The sequence below is a fragment of the Pygocentrus nattereri genome, chromosome 16 (genome assembly GCF_015220715.1).
Source record: "Pygocentrus nattereri isolate fPygNat1 chromosome 16, fPygNat1.pri, whole genome shotgun sequence".
Taxonomy (NCBI): Eukaryota; Metazoa; Chordata; class Actinopteri; order Characiformes; family Serrasalmidae; genus Pygocentrus; species Pygocentrus nattereri.
This window is the reverse complement of record NC_051226.1, coordinates 26,128,156-26,144,340: the sequence shown is the minus strand read 5'-3', so window position 1 is coordinate 26,144,340 and position 16,185 is coordinate 26,128,156. Positions and strand designations below refer to the sequence as shown.

Here is a 16,185-nt window from a genome sequence, read left to right as displayed (position 1 = left end):
TGGGGGGGGTTTCAGGGGTATTGTGCCAAACATGAGTGAGTAATAGTCTGTGAAGTCAATTCAATTTTCCATTTGCTCACTTTGAGAGAGTCACAAAAAGAAATGTTAATGTATGCGTGATATTTGTTGAGTGGCCAGATGGAAGGTGTGTAAAGAGGTAGGCCAAGGTTACAGCACACACACACACACACACACACACACACACACACACACACACACACACACACACACACACACACAGACACATACCCTTAAGAACACCCTGACATTAAAGCTGCATAAAAGTTTTTTTTTGTTAAAACTGAAAGAAGCAGTAATACTGAGTGAGGAGAAAAACACTCTGTAAAGCCAGAAATAATCATTTAAAAGTCAGAGATGTTGGGTTGGATTATGCATTAGTTTTTTAGATCACAACATACATCTTGACTCAGTAACGTCACACACACAGGCTCAAAAATAAGATCTGACTCAATGTTTGGGTCTTAAATGCAAAATCAACATTATACTGGTGAAAATATGATGACAGTAGTAGATAATTCACTCACATCCTCAGAGGACTTGTCCTTCACCAAGTTATGACTGAGTTCTCTTTGAATCCTCTTTCAACGCACTCTCAGTGATCAGATTTATCCACTTGGGGAAGGGGGTCTGTAGCAGGATCAACGTTACAAAATGTTCTTCCGCACATTGCATGCAATTACACATTTCCACCAGTGAGGTCTCCAAATTCCTAGAATGTACCTGGCAAACAAACAAAAAACAAACAACAAACTAAAAAAAAAAGAAACTGGGAAGGACACCAGTGAGACGAGGCGAGTGAAAGTACTGCATCTTTATTCAACGTAAAGAACAGCTAACCCAGACACATAAAGGGTTAAAACAACATCAGAATACTGTCATTAGTCCCATGAACAGATCACAACAGAAAGAATAGCAAAAACACCCCAAAGTCAAGTTTCTTTACAAAAAAGCAACACCGTTTCTGACAGTAAAGCCATAACAACTGACTTTTACATGTTTCTGATACAGCGACACAGTGGCAGGGAGGGGCCATCTCTAAAATGGCCACTCGGACTCTTTACCTTTGACGAGAACGCTGCTCCAGTTCTTTTCAGAAATGCTGGCGATAGCTCAATACAAGTACTGTTTTCTGGCTTAAATGCAATGGAACATCTGCAATCTGTTGCTGTGCTCCAGTCAGACTTTCGGTATTTATTCGGACCTAAAAACATTACAGTTCATTTTATTCTTTTCGGGGTTCCTTCCTCAGGCACCCCACATTAACCCTTGGAAATCACAGTTATCCTTCAGCAATGACAAAAAGTTCTGTAATGTTTGGAATCAAAACGTAGAATTATTTCAGTTATAGTGTTTGTTAGTAGAAGATACTTTTAAAGATTTGAATTTTGTTGTGCATACAGTGCTGTTTTGCTTTAAAGAACATCTTTTATCTGAAAACCAATGAAGAGAACAGAAAAAAAATGTCAACAGTTTAATCAATATTTTGCATTCAGTAATGCAATTACATTTAAGTAGTGTAGCAAAACAACGATAACTTGACTTCTATGGGTGAAGAAGCAATAGTGGTATAAAGTTTGTACTAAAAGGCCTATAACATTGTAATTATACATGAACAGGGGCATTATAAAGTTTTTAAAAATCTTTCCTTGCTCTGTATTGCCTTGCTACACAGAAACCACAGTACAACACGCAGTGACTCCTGCTGAGCCGTGGCCTGGCCCAGGTTAAATATGCAAGCGCTCCAACTCTGGAGACATGGCCTGTGTGCCAGGAGTGGTTGTTGACTGTGCTTTGCTGTGCAATGACAAGGGGGTGGTGGGGTGGGGGGTGCGGGGGGCACAGGTGCTGAGCACAGCTGAAGAAAACATACTTCACAACCGCAAAAAAACCTCATCGATTTATAATTAATAGCACAAAGGCCTTTCAGTACAAATAAGCCTGTGCAGGCAAGAGTTATGTAGCCAGCGTGCAATTTTTGAACTAAAAAAGCTCCAGGTATGTTTCAAATATTCATGTGGACTCATGGGCGTATTATTCCTTCTTTTGTCCTTGTTACTGCTGGAAAAAAGGGAGAACATTTGGCCCCAATTCACCAAAATGTCTTTTACTCAGTAGTATTGAGCTTGACTGAAGATCAGAGCTGAGGAAGAATTAGCTAGCTTTTTGGCTGAGGGGTTGAATGGCTAATGCAGTCGGTTATGTCAGTTCCTTTACTACCGGGAGTAAAGTCTCAATCATCGTGGCGACGCCGTAACTGGCTGGCAAATCATGAGCTATGCAAATGGAATCTCTGTCGCTAGCATTTTTCAAACTACCCCGTCACAAACGCCCTTGTGACATTTCAACGCAAGCAAAACTGAAGCATGAGGTACACACAAATACACACGCACACCCACACAACCATGCAATATCCATGGGCAAATCAGTTCCCCCTGCACTTGTCTCGAAAGGTCATTTGGCACGGCAGATAATTTGGCAATAATCATGATGTATGGCTGAGGCAGCAAGTCGTAAACATAACAGTTTGTTTTTGAGGCAGGCAGCTTTATCAATTCACGTTTTGTTCCAGCGCACCGCTTTCATTTCTGTTTTCGGACTATTATGGCACCGCAATATACGACAGACACATCTTCGTGACTACCTTTCAGACAAACTGTTCACCCTTGACCACAAAATCTGATTTAAACACAAAGGAATGGGCTGCATCTGTTGGGCCTTTGTGTAGTTTGACAGTTGTCCTTATGCAAGGTGTATTCTTAAAAATAAAGGTGAGAAAAGGGGTTTTTGGAGTTGTATTACAGATGATTCACTTATAGTTCCCCAAGGAGCCAATTAATTCAATGTTTCTTTAAAAAAAAACTCAATTAAACCAATCAATTAATTCTTGGCTGACACACCTCTCAGTCAATCACAATCATGTCTAAAGGTCCCCTGCTGTCAGGCGAAGGAAAAATGTTGATGGTTCTTCTCAAAACAAACATGCCGTGAGAACGGTGGTGGCAGCAAATTAGTCTGAATTATTAGACTAAGAATTGGTGGGAAGATGCTTCTGAGGAATATGCCTGACATGCTGTCCTGATCATCTAGATGATGGATTAGAAACTATGTAGAAGGAATCAGTGTCAAAATTACTAAAATTACTTATGCTGGTTCTAACTAAGCTAAATTAAGTTTGCTGTACTTGCCAAAAAAAATTGTAAATGATGTCTCACAATGATTTTAAACTTAAAATGTTTTATATATATATAAAGCTGCTTATATCTTGATAAATATTAAACAGATTAAACAGAACTGTACAGTGCACAACACAACAAAGACATTACTGCACTCGTAATCAGGCCATTCTTTGTATTGTATTAATAAACATTGCTGAAATACTTTGTGTAAAAGACAACAAGTCAACAAGTCCTCATCCTATAACGTTGCACTGACTATCTCCAGTGTTAGCTTCAGAATTAGTGCGAGCGTTTAGTGCGAAGCTTTCAGTGGATGTCTACAGTGGAAACATCAAGGGCAATGTAAACGAACCACAGCCCTACCAGAAAGTAGCACTGGACTTTAACTAAAATGGGTTAGTATACTATGTTATTTTCTTGTCAGTGTACAAACCCCCTTTTTATTAGGATATTTTAGATACATATGTTCCAAATGTGTAAACTAAATAAAATGTATTATTTGTAAGATTATTCTATTTTTTCATTCAAAGCCACTTGTGAAAATAATGAGTTTATTCGTTCTTTGTTTACTCTATTTGTCCACTTTATGGATGAGTTTCCCCTCATCCATTTTGACATGGAATACACCTCTACCATTAAAAACTGTCACGCACTGCTGCAACTAGTACAGACAGCTATCCTTGATTATAATGTGAGCATTTTGATTTCACTTGGGTTTGTTGTCACTTGTCTTGCTGTTAAGACAAGCTATTAAGGAACCAAAAGCAGTTACTCTGTTCAATAATATTGCTCCAAAGAACACCATCATGGCACCTTTATTTTTCAGAATGTGACTAATAAAGGACTCTGTCAAGGTCTGGGCAGTCACTCTTCCACATAGGACAACTCCTCGTCCTTTTTCACCTTGTAGTATATAATCACAGTGTAACACCACAAAAATAAATAAATAAAATAAAATAAAATAAAATAAAATAAAATAAAATACTTGCATGCGCCAGAGCACAGCTCACATGACACGACTATCCACCAAGAGGCACGAGATTGATACTTCAACAAGCCAGTTTTTTTCAAACAGACCAAACATCTCTGGCAGACATTTCTCATCTAGTAGGAGTAGCTTTGTACTCTATCCTCTCTCTCTCTCTCTCTCTCTCTCTCTCTCTTCCTATATATATATATATATATATATATATATATATATATATATATATATATATAAAAGCTTGAAAGCACTGAACATATAATGTCCTTGGCTTTCCCTGCAGTGGTCTATTATATATTGTGAAGAAAAAAATGTGTGTGGAAAACTGGCAAGCTGGCTAATATAAGATCTACCAGAGTTCGCCCATTCAAACATAAGCTGTACTGATTTTTTGATGCTTCGGGACATGCAGTAAAATTGAAAGAGTACTTGTTTTTTTTTTTTTTTTCTTGTTTCATACAGTATGTACAGAAAAGCCTTGCAGACAGAACGTCTGCATCTTCACAGTAAAAATTAGGGAAAAAAGTGCACACAAAGGCAGTACGACTGGCAGAACAAGAATCTCGCTAGCCATATTAGCCAACACAGAAGAGAGCAGCTAACAAGCTAGAGCGAGAACCATGAAAATACTCTGAAAAACACCACACAAAGCAACAAAACTAGGGAGTTTCAAAGCAATGCCAAGTTGACGATGTACTGTAATATGCTCAGTTACCTTGGATTAATCTAGCAACAATAACATCACTGGCAGTATTAAGAGATCAGCAGTGACAAACTTATGCTAATATCTTTCAAAGGTTTGGTCAGAAACGGAATTATCCATGTATTACAGTAAATATCAACACAGCATCACTCCCGTGCACTCTGTCAACCCATTCGCTTCATTCATAAAAGTACAGAGATAGAGTACTGTAAATATTCCCCAGCACTTTTTGTGTGCATTTGTTAGAGAGTAAAGTTATAGAGCTGTTTACAAGATTTCAACAGACTACAGTTTCTGAGTACCCTATTTAAACTGGATTCACAATATCTACAAAATATCACAACTTTTATTTATTTATATTTTTTTACTTGGCCTTAGATTTGAATATAGTTTTAATTGGTCTATTCATTGCACTACATTGCTCTACCCATTGTTGATTTTGTACAGTTGCACTGATGCTATAGAGGCTATATCTTATACTGTATAAAACGTATATCATGTATGATCTTGTTTACGTGATTAGCATAAATAGATGTTTATATTCCTATATAAATATACTCCTCAGATGATATTTTATTTCATGATTTACACTATTTGTGTCAACAGACAATACCAAGACCATTTGAACTAACCCTACCAAAGCCCATGAGAGACAGTAGGGAACCTACAGATCCTCCAAATAAAGCTATTGGGCGGATCACTATGGCATACAAAGACTTTAGGCCTCATACTAAAATGACACTATAGCGTAACTGAAGGTGACAGACAATAATGAAGAGATTGTCATGCATTACTCTACTATTAACACAGCGTTTGTGAGGTGTTTATGGACGACCCTCTTCTTACTTTCCATACAACCTAAAAATAATATCTTCCAATCGTCCAATTAAATTCTCTCATGTGTTAATGACAAGTGAACAGATTTGAAGCTATCGATCAATAGCTGGCATAATGTGGTTCATGGAAACAATGAAATGGTCAAGTTAATGTTTTTTTGCTTAATATAGCTTGCTGTCACATAAGTTCATACATTACGCAACTTTTTTTTTTATTCATCTAAAAAAATTCATCATTTAAAATTCACATGTAAACCTGGCACTTTCTAAGGATTGAACACAAAAAGTTCATGATTTGGCACATTTCCTTAAGTATTAACATTAACATGTAGTGAAATTAACATTAATGTAAAACTGAAATAGTCACAGTAGTTACTGGGAAACTACAGACATTATGTAAAACCTAATCACGTATGTTACGTTAAACCCAATTTCTAGTCGCGGTACAGTTTGGCCCTTTATGATGACATTGCACAGTAATCTGCCTTATGTCGTAATACTTCTAGGATGTGCCTAATGTTTCGTGAAACAGTTAAGCAATGGTATGATTTGTCATTGCAAAAAAAAAAAATCAATAATATGCCACAAAATACATGTATACAATACAAGGTAAATTCATGTAGAATTGAAAGTAGCAGCAAAACAAAACATAGGCTATGTTCACATTACCAGGTCGAGGTGGCACAAATCTGATTTTTTGCCCTAATGTGACTCAGATCTGATGTTTTCAGGGCTGTGTGGACAAGGAAATCCACTTTCAAATTGGAAATTCCAATTTCAAATCTGACCTGATCCAACAGGATACGTATCCAGTTCGTGGCCATGCAACCTTAATGTGAACGCTCAGATGGGAATTCATGTGCTTTTTGTTACAGTGTGTATGCGCCATCATTCAGCGTCACCATGGTAGCAGCACCAAACAAGTTAAAGCCTGTAAACGTTGGAAAAGCAGCACAACTCACCTTTTCTCCTTTGTCTAGCACTAATAATGACAAGCTGAGAGATGTTCAGAGTTAATTAACTCTTGTTCAGAGTTAATTAAGGCTCGTTCTGACCCTTAGTCTGTTTGCTGTTGATGCACGTGATGCACGTCATTCATTCACGTGACGTTACTGAGTAGGATGTGCGCATGCGGGTCATTTCAGGGTGCTGGGTTGTTTACAGTAATGACAGATTTGAGTCACTTACCTAAATGAGTGTGAACCATCATGTCAGAGAGAGCGGATTTGAGCAAAAAATCTGATTTGAGCAATGAGGCTTGGAATGTGAACGTAGCTAAAAACACAAACATTAATCACAAATGTGTAAATAACTTAAAATGTCTAATGTTATATTTAAATTAAAATAAACAGTCTGAACTTCACTGTGAAGCAATGGCATTAGTTTACTGTATATTTGGTACTGGTCCAAACCTGAAAAAAAAAAACCAACCAACAATAAAAAATCACTACGCAAGTGCATCACAGCATACTGCTATCATTTGCATGATGCGCTTTGTGTTTTTCTGACTTTAAACATACGCCACAGGTGGTGAGTAAAATGGGCATGTAAAGTAGGCTGGCACAGTGCCTTATGCTGAGTTGCCTGCATTAAATCAACTTGCACAGAAACACTCTCAGCAGTTTCCGGAGCACTTTTTCTCAGAGTTTACGACAAGCCTACTGGATTTCATTTAACATGTTTTTTTTTCTCGCTTTCTTTTTTTTCCTGGGAAAGGGTAAGCTTGAAGACGATGTCAATATGTGACAAACGATTCATCTCAACAGGAAAGGGATTGAGAAAGGCACACAGTTTCTTTACCTTTAAGCCTACTTGGGCTGTTAAAACAATAAGAGTCACCGGACTGGAAAACACAGAGACAGAACCCACAGGGATGAGAAAGCAATTCTAGGTGATATTGCTCTAGGTCAGCTGAGTCTCCGAGAGCAGACACTGACGATTATTAATGATGCACCTACGGACATTGCTGCTGGCTGCTGAAGGCTACAGGCATTCGCCATGGCAACTCACAACCGATGATGGCTCAGAGTTTTCTGTCTGATGATGTACAGCATGTGGTAAGAGCGTGCAGCCTACTAAACGGCTTTGTGATCATCCTGAATGGAGTGGCGCCAAGCAAACTGTTCATATTCCACCATCACTCTCAGTGACGAAAATAATGACATGGCTTACTCAGACTTTAGCATACAACAATCCTCCTATAAACAACAAATCTAGAAGTTTCTGTGGACCACAGATATCTACATGAGGGTATAAAACCAAAGTAAACCAACAAGTGATCACACATATAATAAATAAATAAAAGCAAACTGAATGCGGTAGCATTGTATGGCTACTCCAAACTTGACTGGCAGTTTCATCTGTCTCAGGTTCATTTCTGGCCGTTGGACTTTGTAATGGATGGCTTCCTGTTGACGTAGGTGGCCCAGTAGGCCAGGTTGAAGATGAAGAAGAGCACTGGGAAGATGATGCGCGAGATCTTGTCCACTTTGCTGACGCGATTGTACGACTTCTTTGCACCTTCCACAATGTACTCGCCGTCCATCCTGGAAAGGCGCACTTCTCGCACCGGCTGGGGTAGAGCAGGGGCTTGGGTGGTGGCACTCTTGGCGATGGTCGTCAGCCCGGGGTCTTTTCCCACGCTCATGGGGTACGTAGTTCCCACAATGTTGAAAGTGTTGTTGGTCTTTTTGGAGAAGGCGGTTGAATCACGCGTCTGCGGCAGAGGGAAATCAATGGTAACAAATGAGTGGGACTGTTATGAATGAGGAATAACACAAATCTGCTTTGTAAGCTCTTAACAGTTTTACAGCAACTGCAGAAATAAAGTTCAATATTTCCTAAAGGATAAGGGAATCACAATTCATCTCACTAATGGCACGTTTCATCAGCTCTGCTTTTTATTTACTGGACAGAAAGTGCTTGAAAATAATATAAATACAAGACAATATTAAAATAAAGTACTCAATCTAAATTTATGAGGATAGTAAGCATGAGAAAATGGCTTTGTTTTAAAGGGCAAAACACAAGAGAAAAATTATATGCTGATTTACTAAAACATTTATTTTCACAGCAAGTTTGTTTTTGTCAGTAATGAATGTAAAACATTAATGCAGTAAAAACATAACAAGAATTTCTCATTTTCAAAAAAGCAGCTGTTATCTTGGGATGTAGTTATGAAAAGCTCTAGTGTCCCCCTGTCATTGCATAGATTAGTTAACTTCCATCAGTATCACACATGATTTAATTTAATGAAGGATTAATTAAGCCAAAGTATCACAGCTAGACTGAATCTCAAACAGTTGCCTCCTTCCCACATAGTGCCCCATATAAGTTATGAAATTCTGATTTCTACACCCTTCGCACTATTAGTCTTGTATGGAATTTTGCACATGTGGCTTATTATGCACAGCAGTGCACATATGTACTACATGCACTTGCATTTCATGCCATATTATTATAGTTATTGAAAAATTATGTATTTAAGACATACATAAAATTTTACCACAGGTAAAGGGATTTTAGACATTCCGTTTTGCCTAATAATAGCCTTATATATATATAAATAGTTATAAACAACAGATTAAAACTATCTTTAATGATTTGTTTTCGTTTTGCTTTTCCTTTTATCCTTTTTCCCCCTCATATATCTGATATGGCCTAACTCACGGCTAATCTCTCCTCAATCTCTGCCAACATTTTTTTCTAAAGTGCAATTGGTGCCTAACCGGTTTGGCACTCCAATCAGGGGAATACCTTAGTACTCTCACAACTGATAACACAGCCTCTTTACAGTATCGCCTGTTCTGACTCATTGGCTGAGGCTTTGCTGGGAAACGCTTTCCCATCAAAATTGGAGTCTCCCTTGGAGCCAAGACAAAAGGCCAGGGTTTGTTCATCTCCGCTCCAGTAAACGACAAATTGCATTGAGCCTTCTTCCCTCCCTCCAACAAAATATACATATATCGTAGCAAGCCAAAGAAGTTCCTGAGGGCAGCATGGAAACTCATTACATGTGAGCAGGTCAAAAGTTTACACGCAGTGAGAAAGAGAGAGAGACAGAGAGAGAGGACGACCACCACAAGCTAAAAGTGACTGTGGTTCACATGCAGTTGGAGGGCTTGTTATTTTCCAGTGCTATGATATATCTGCTTCAGTCTTCTGTGGTGCGATAGGGCAGATGAGCTGGCTGAGAGTCAGGGGAGGCAAGAGCATGAGCTGGTGGCCACAGTGCACCAAATGAGAGCACGTCTGCAGTCTCTACAATGGGCAACATAAGCCTGGGAATGAGGACAGAATCTGAGACTCAGACACAAATACAAGTAGGCCAGGGAAATCCCTAGCGTTCAGTCTGTTGTAAGGGTGTATCAATACATTCAGCTCACAATTTGATTCTCAATACTGGGTTCAAGATTTTAGTTTCTCATAATATTTTGAACAAAATGTGAATAAAGTAAAATTATAGCTGTGTCAATATCACTGCTCAACTTATTGATGAGACTGGAGTAACACATTTATTGATGGGCAGCATTCATGAAACAACAGGCCTAAACCCATACAAAAATTTACACAGACATATTCCAACAAACATAAATTGTCATAACACTTAACTGAGGTTAAATATCATGAAAATGAAAAAGCCTTTATGACAGCTGAAATAAACCTTTATAAAAGTGTATGGAGGTTAGTGTCAGTTGCCTTGAAAGGCTATTGGCGTCATGTAGCCTTCTGCATGCTGCCCTTCAGTAAAGTGTTCAAGGTGGTAGTGTGACGTATGACGCTGAATTTACTGGTGTGGGTTAAGCTGATGATGTACAAACAACACAACTGCAAAAAGGCAGGATACACCCTGGACAGGTCACTAGTGATGGCTCATTGTAATGTATTTCATTACAGTAAAAAAATAACATATTCAGAATATATTCAAAAACATATTGAGAAAGCACATGGAAAAAGCTCTGCTGTTGTCATTTTTATTTAATTCACACGGTTTCTATTGCAGTATCCTGCCTTTCGCCCGAAGACTGCTGGGATAGGCTCCGGCACCCCCCCGCGACCCTGACGGAGAAGCGGTTTAGAAAATGGATGGATGGATGGATGTTTCTATTGCAATTACTGGTAGGCTGTTTTCTGCCTGTAATTCTTCTGTTAATCCTATTCATGAAAAATCACTTATTTAAATGAAGTTACAAAAGTTCAGTAAAAATTTAATTATTAACTGGTCATCACATCGAATAATCAGTCTACTCGGGCTTTAGCAGGAACTTCAGTGTTTGTAAAGAAGCTGCTTTTGAGCTATTCTTTAGAGTACGTCTTGTGTGTTGATTTGAAAATAATTAACATATGATTGCACTGATGGTGTTTTTTATTAAAGAAAAATCAGTTTAGTCGGTATTAAAAAGTATACTCATAATTTAAAAGCTAACTGTCTTCTGAGTACTACCTCCACAAAATGTGACATCCCAACTCAGTTAAGCAAGGACAGCTCAATTGCATTACATGGTATAATTAGTACAGATAATAATGCTAATCTCTATTATGCATTTTTGCATTGCAATATAATGCTGTTGTCAGAAGAAAACCTTGTATGTCCAAATTGTAATTTTAGAGGAAAAGGAAAAAATCTTTTGGTCCATTCATCATGAAATTTACAATATAAAGGACAACAGGCATTTTCACATTAAGTCAAAAACTGAAAAATAACAAAAATGGAGATGCGAGGTTTTCTTCCGACAGCAATGATATTGTGCCGCAATGTATTGTTACAACCTTAGTCTCCAGTCTGGCTCTGTGAGAAGGATTTCACCTGTCAAGATGCCTATCCTCTGGCCACGAAAAACATTTGTTAGGCAATATCAAGCGGCTGTCAAAACCAAGAGAACAACCTGCCCGGATGACAAGGCAGGAAGCAGCATATTCCAGTAAATAAGCAGGCCTTACTTACAACAGGACAATGGGGAACAAACACATATCAGTAGGAGATATGATAGGCTGACAGGACCAGGGCAGGATGCCTAAAGGGCATTGCAAGGCAGCTGCAATAGGTAATGGATTTCATCCATCCAAAGTGTGCGGGGCGAAGGAGGGGTCAAGAAGTTGGCCACGATGCGTAAACTGAACAGGCGGCAGAATAATGGACATTATGAAAAATGGATGAAGTTATATTTACTGTAAAAGAGAGAACAGGCAACATCAACCATAATTTAATATGCAGAAGAACTCTGCGTCTGACGGCAGTAACTTGTGATGACAAAGTAGGTTACTAAATCTAGGTGTGCTGTCATTTATGTGTGCAAAAACAAGTCTGGTGTGTGTGTGTGTGTGTCTTTGCGCAACTATTTGATCCTTATGCCTCTATTATCTGTAGTGAATGCTGACACGGTGCCCTGAAGAGATTCTTAGCTCCGCATTGTGCTCCTGACTTAAAAAAAGCAAGCAGCTGACGAGAAAAATAACAAATCCGCAAAACAATGCTACAAGGCCCCAGAACTCATTTGGGCAGATTGTAAGAAGTAGTAATGACTCCAGCACAAAAGCGCACTTGGAAAGAAAGTGCTGAGTTCAACTTTCCCTTGATTTGAAATGGGTGTGGGTGGGGGGCATTCTAGTGCTTTGCCCCGTTATCTAATGCTGATATCTATGGAGAAAAAGCTTACAGCCCCCGTTCTTCCATCACAGGGCATCGATTCCTCCTGCACCAGCAACCAGCCTGGGTCTCTAAATCACACTGTGAGCTTATGTCAGCATTAGGGAGGGATCACTAGGAACAAGCTCCACGTGACCTGGCCCATTTGGATTAGGCTTCTTTTGAATCAGGTATTGGCAACATGAGCTCCCCAACCAGAGCCAGCTTGTGAAAATACTCTGGTAAGGATTTGTACATGTCGGATGCAGCAAATGCTGGTCTCACATTTCGACTGCAGATTCTTTTTCACAGTGCATAGGAAAAAGGTCAGACCGTCTGAGTTAGATTTAATCCGTCTTCGCTGGCAAAAAGAATGTAGATGGAACTATATCAGAAGTTAAAGAATGGACAAAATTCAAAGTAAGTTTAAGCTGACAATAATGTGGTTCTGACGTCTACTGCAGCATAAAAAGTGACTATAGCAGTGCTGAACAATATTAAGTTCAGAAAACAATACTATGTTGAAATAAATTTATCAGCAAGTTGATATTTTGCTTTTTAGTTAATTAATCCAAACTTTGACAAACCTGAGCCACTTACTAGAATACTATCTCTATTCTACTAATACTAGAATAATATCTCTGTATCATATTGACTTTGGTACAGTCTTGATTCCTTAATAGTCAATTCTATGAATGCTCTTTCTAAATGAGAGAATAAAGAAGGTATCCTTGCCCTCTTGACCTCGTCTCTCAACATATCCTTATGTCAGTGTCAATACTAGGCAGTAAACTGGCTTTTGAAATGTAATTAAAAGTTTGTTGACTCAAGCCTATGACACAATGTTGGGCAAATTAAAAATGAATTAGAAACTGCCTCAGGGTCTGCAGTTTGTCTTGTCTGAAGTATAATATAACCAGTTCTACATGCCTCACTGCAGAGTTATGGGTTATGTTCTCTTCAGCGGAAAACAAAAACAGAAAACAGAACAAGACAGGCACTGAATTGAACCAACAAGATTTTACTGCTGTTCTATTAGAGTTAATTTAGGAGATCTGTCAGTGGAAACATTTTGAAATAATCTGCTGGTAGACTACTTGATCATAGAAGTAAGAAAATGAGCCATTAATATCTACCATTTCAGAAAGGACAGATGCTGGCAGTTGGCATATGCAGGTACTAAAACTTCTGTAATGGACTACTGACTATGTGAATCAATGTTTGCCAAAAGGCTTCATTGAGATTTAGCACAGGGGAACAGCTCTGCCAACATGGCGGGGAAGCCAAGCTCATTAAAACAAAGTTACAACAGTTAAACAGGTACATTATGAGCTTGGTTAATGGTTTAATTACATGTGTGATGGGCGGATTTACTGTTAATTGCTAACTTGAAATATGTGCTTGTTTAGGAGTTAAATTTTGAAACGCTTTCTACCAAAACACTACAGGTCTAATCAGCCGAGAGGGTATGTTACTGGACTGTCACACTCCATCAATAACAATGAGAATCACTTTGGTGGAAAATAACAGAACTGTTCAGTGACTCAAACATTAAAGTTTTGTTTGCAGTTTCTTGCCCAAAGTTTTACAGTAAATACAATGTAAAGGTTTCTCTGTCTGCAAGGCGAATAAATCACCCACTTTACATGGATATTTAAACTGCTATGTTAGACCCAAAGTGTGTATGGAGGTGTTATTCTGCAGGGCATGGTGGCTATGCTGACAGCTACAGAGGATGTGTAATGCCACTGGGACCAGAATGCAGTGCAGCCCCATTACGGCCCAATGTGTAATGCACTAACTGTCAGGCAGCATGAATTAAACATGTTCTAAATCCCTCATCAAGGTAAATGCTGCCTTTCTCCAGTGCTAATGCTCCGCTCAGCTCTCTCTTTGTCTCACACACTCTGCCATACACATGCAAAGATGTACACATGCCGAAAATAGGTTAAAAATTAGCATAGATGCAACAATTAAAATTAGCTCTTCCCTTGTGATAATGCGTCTCTATTTCCTATTCCCTATTCTCAACTCTTCAACACTGCAAACACAAAATGGAAATCTTTGGTTTGAATTTATTATTTAGTTCCACTCCTGGTATGCAAGGTTAATCCTAAACTAGTGCACCTGCTCTCCCTTTTCCACCCTGTTGTTTATTCAATTTCCAGTCAAAATGGTCTTTAACTATGTCATGCTTTTTTCAGGCGATCTTTTGAGGTGATCATATGTAAGACAAGGAAAAGGAAAATAAGCAAACAAGACTCTCCAAAACTAGAGTTCAAGCAAGATAACAACCATAAGCACATTGCTTAAAAGATGCTGGTGATCTCAGAACAATGAATTGTCTACCCCAGAGCCAACACCACTGAATGTGTTTGGAATTACCTGATTGTGGGTAGCCTGGAAAAGCAACCAACTTCTAAGACTGAGCTTAGGAGTACAAAAAAAATATCTGCAAACTGAAAGCAAGTCTCTAGAGCAGAATGGAAGCTCTAATATAGGCATAGAGTGAACACATGAAACAGTGGAAAATCTTCTTCTTCTTCTTCTTCTTCTTTCAGCTGCTCCCTTTAGCGGTCGCCATGTTGCCTCTTCTGCCTTGATTGGTGCCGCTGCTCACCAACCTTCTGGACCGGTTTGACCACCACTGAGCTTCTTGCTTTACAACGCTGTGCAGTCCTCACCCTCAGATCTTTTCTTTTCCCACTTTACTATAATACTTCATACTAATAATGTTTGCTATCCGGTGTTGACCGTAGGAGGATGGGTTCCCCTTCTGAGACTTGGTTCCTCTCAAGGTTTCTTCCTCTTTTAGGGAGTTTTTCCTTGCCACCGTCGCCACTGGCTTGCTTTCTAATCTTGTCCATCCTTGTCACTCCCAACGAAAATCTCAGCATCTTCATCTCCACCACCTCCAGCTCCTTTTAGACAGAGCCACAGTCTCCAAACCATACATCATAGCAGGATGCACTACTGTCTTGTAAACCTTCCCTTTCACTTTTGCTGCTATCCTTCTGTCACAAATTAGCCCTGACACCCATCTCCACCCACTCCATCTTGCCTGCACCCTCTTCTTTACCTCTTTTCTACACTGTCCATTGCTCTGGATGGTTGACCCAAGATATTTGAAGTCATCCACCTTTACAACCTCTACTCCTTGCATCTTCACCTTTCCACCTGCCTCCCTCTCATTCACACACATGTATTCCGTCTTGTCTCTACTGACCTTCATTCCTCTCCTCTTCAGTGCAAACCTCCACCTCTCCAGATTCTCTTCCACCTGCTCTCTACTCTCACCACAGATTACAATGTCATCTGCAAACATCGTGGTCCATGGAGCCTCCTGCCTGACCTCATCTGTCAACCTTTCCATCACCATTGCAAACAAGAAGGGGCTCAAAGCTGATCCCTGATGTAACCCTACCTTCACCTTGAAACCATTTGTCACTCCAACTGCACACCTCACCACTGTCCCACTATCCTCATACATGTCCTGCACCACCCTAACATACATATTTTCAGCTACACCTGACTTCCTACAGTACCACAGTTCCTCTCTTGGCACCCTATCATTTGCCTTCTCTAGATCCACAAAGACACAATGTAGCTCCTTCTGACCTTCACTGTACTTCTCTACCAAAACTCTCAACGCAAAAATTGCATCTGTGGTACTCTTTCTGGGCATGAAACCAAACTGCTGCTCACTGATCTGAACCTCTCGCCTTAGCCTTGCTTCAACAACTCTTTCCCATACCTTCATGGTGTGGCTCATCAACTTTATACCTCTGTAGTTACTGCAGCTCTGCACATCACCCTTGTTCTTAAAAATGGGGACCTGTACA

The 16,185-nt window shown here is 39.3% G+C and overlaps 1 protein-coding gene across 2 annotated transcripts in view; it reads right to left on the bottom strand.

Annotated features, from left to right (window-relative positions):
• Nucleotides 1-817: 817 nt before the first annotated feature.
• LOC108429393 (gamma-aminobutyric acid receptor subunit alpha-3-like) overlaps nt 818-16,185 on the bottom strand; it is a 125,761-nt gene continuing 110,393 nt past the window's right edge. For both annotated transcript variants that reach the window (XM_017701095.2, XM_017701096.2), the window contains exon 10: nt 818-8,434. In XM_017701095.2, the coding sequence (XP_017556584.1) occupies nt 8,090-8,434 (345 nt within the window). In that variant the 3' untranslated portion in view covers nt 818-8,089. The remainder of the gene's footprint in view (nt 8,435-16,185) is intronic.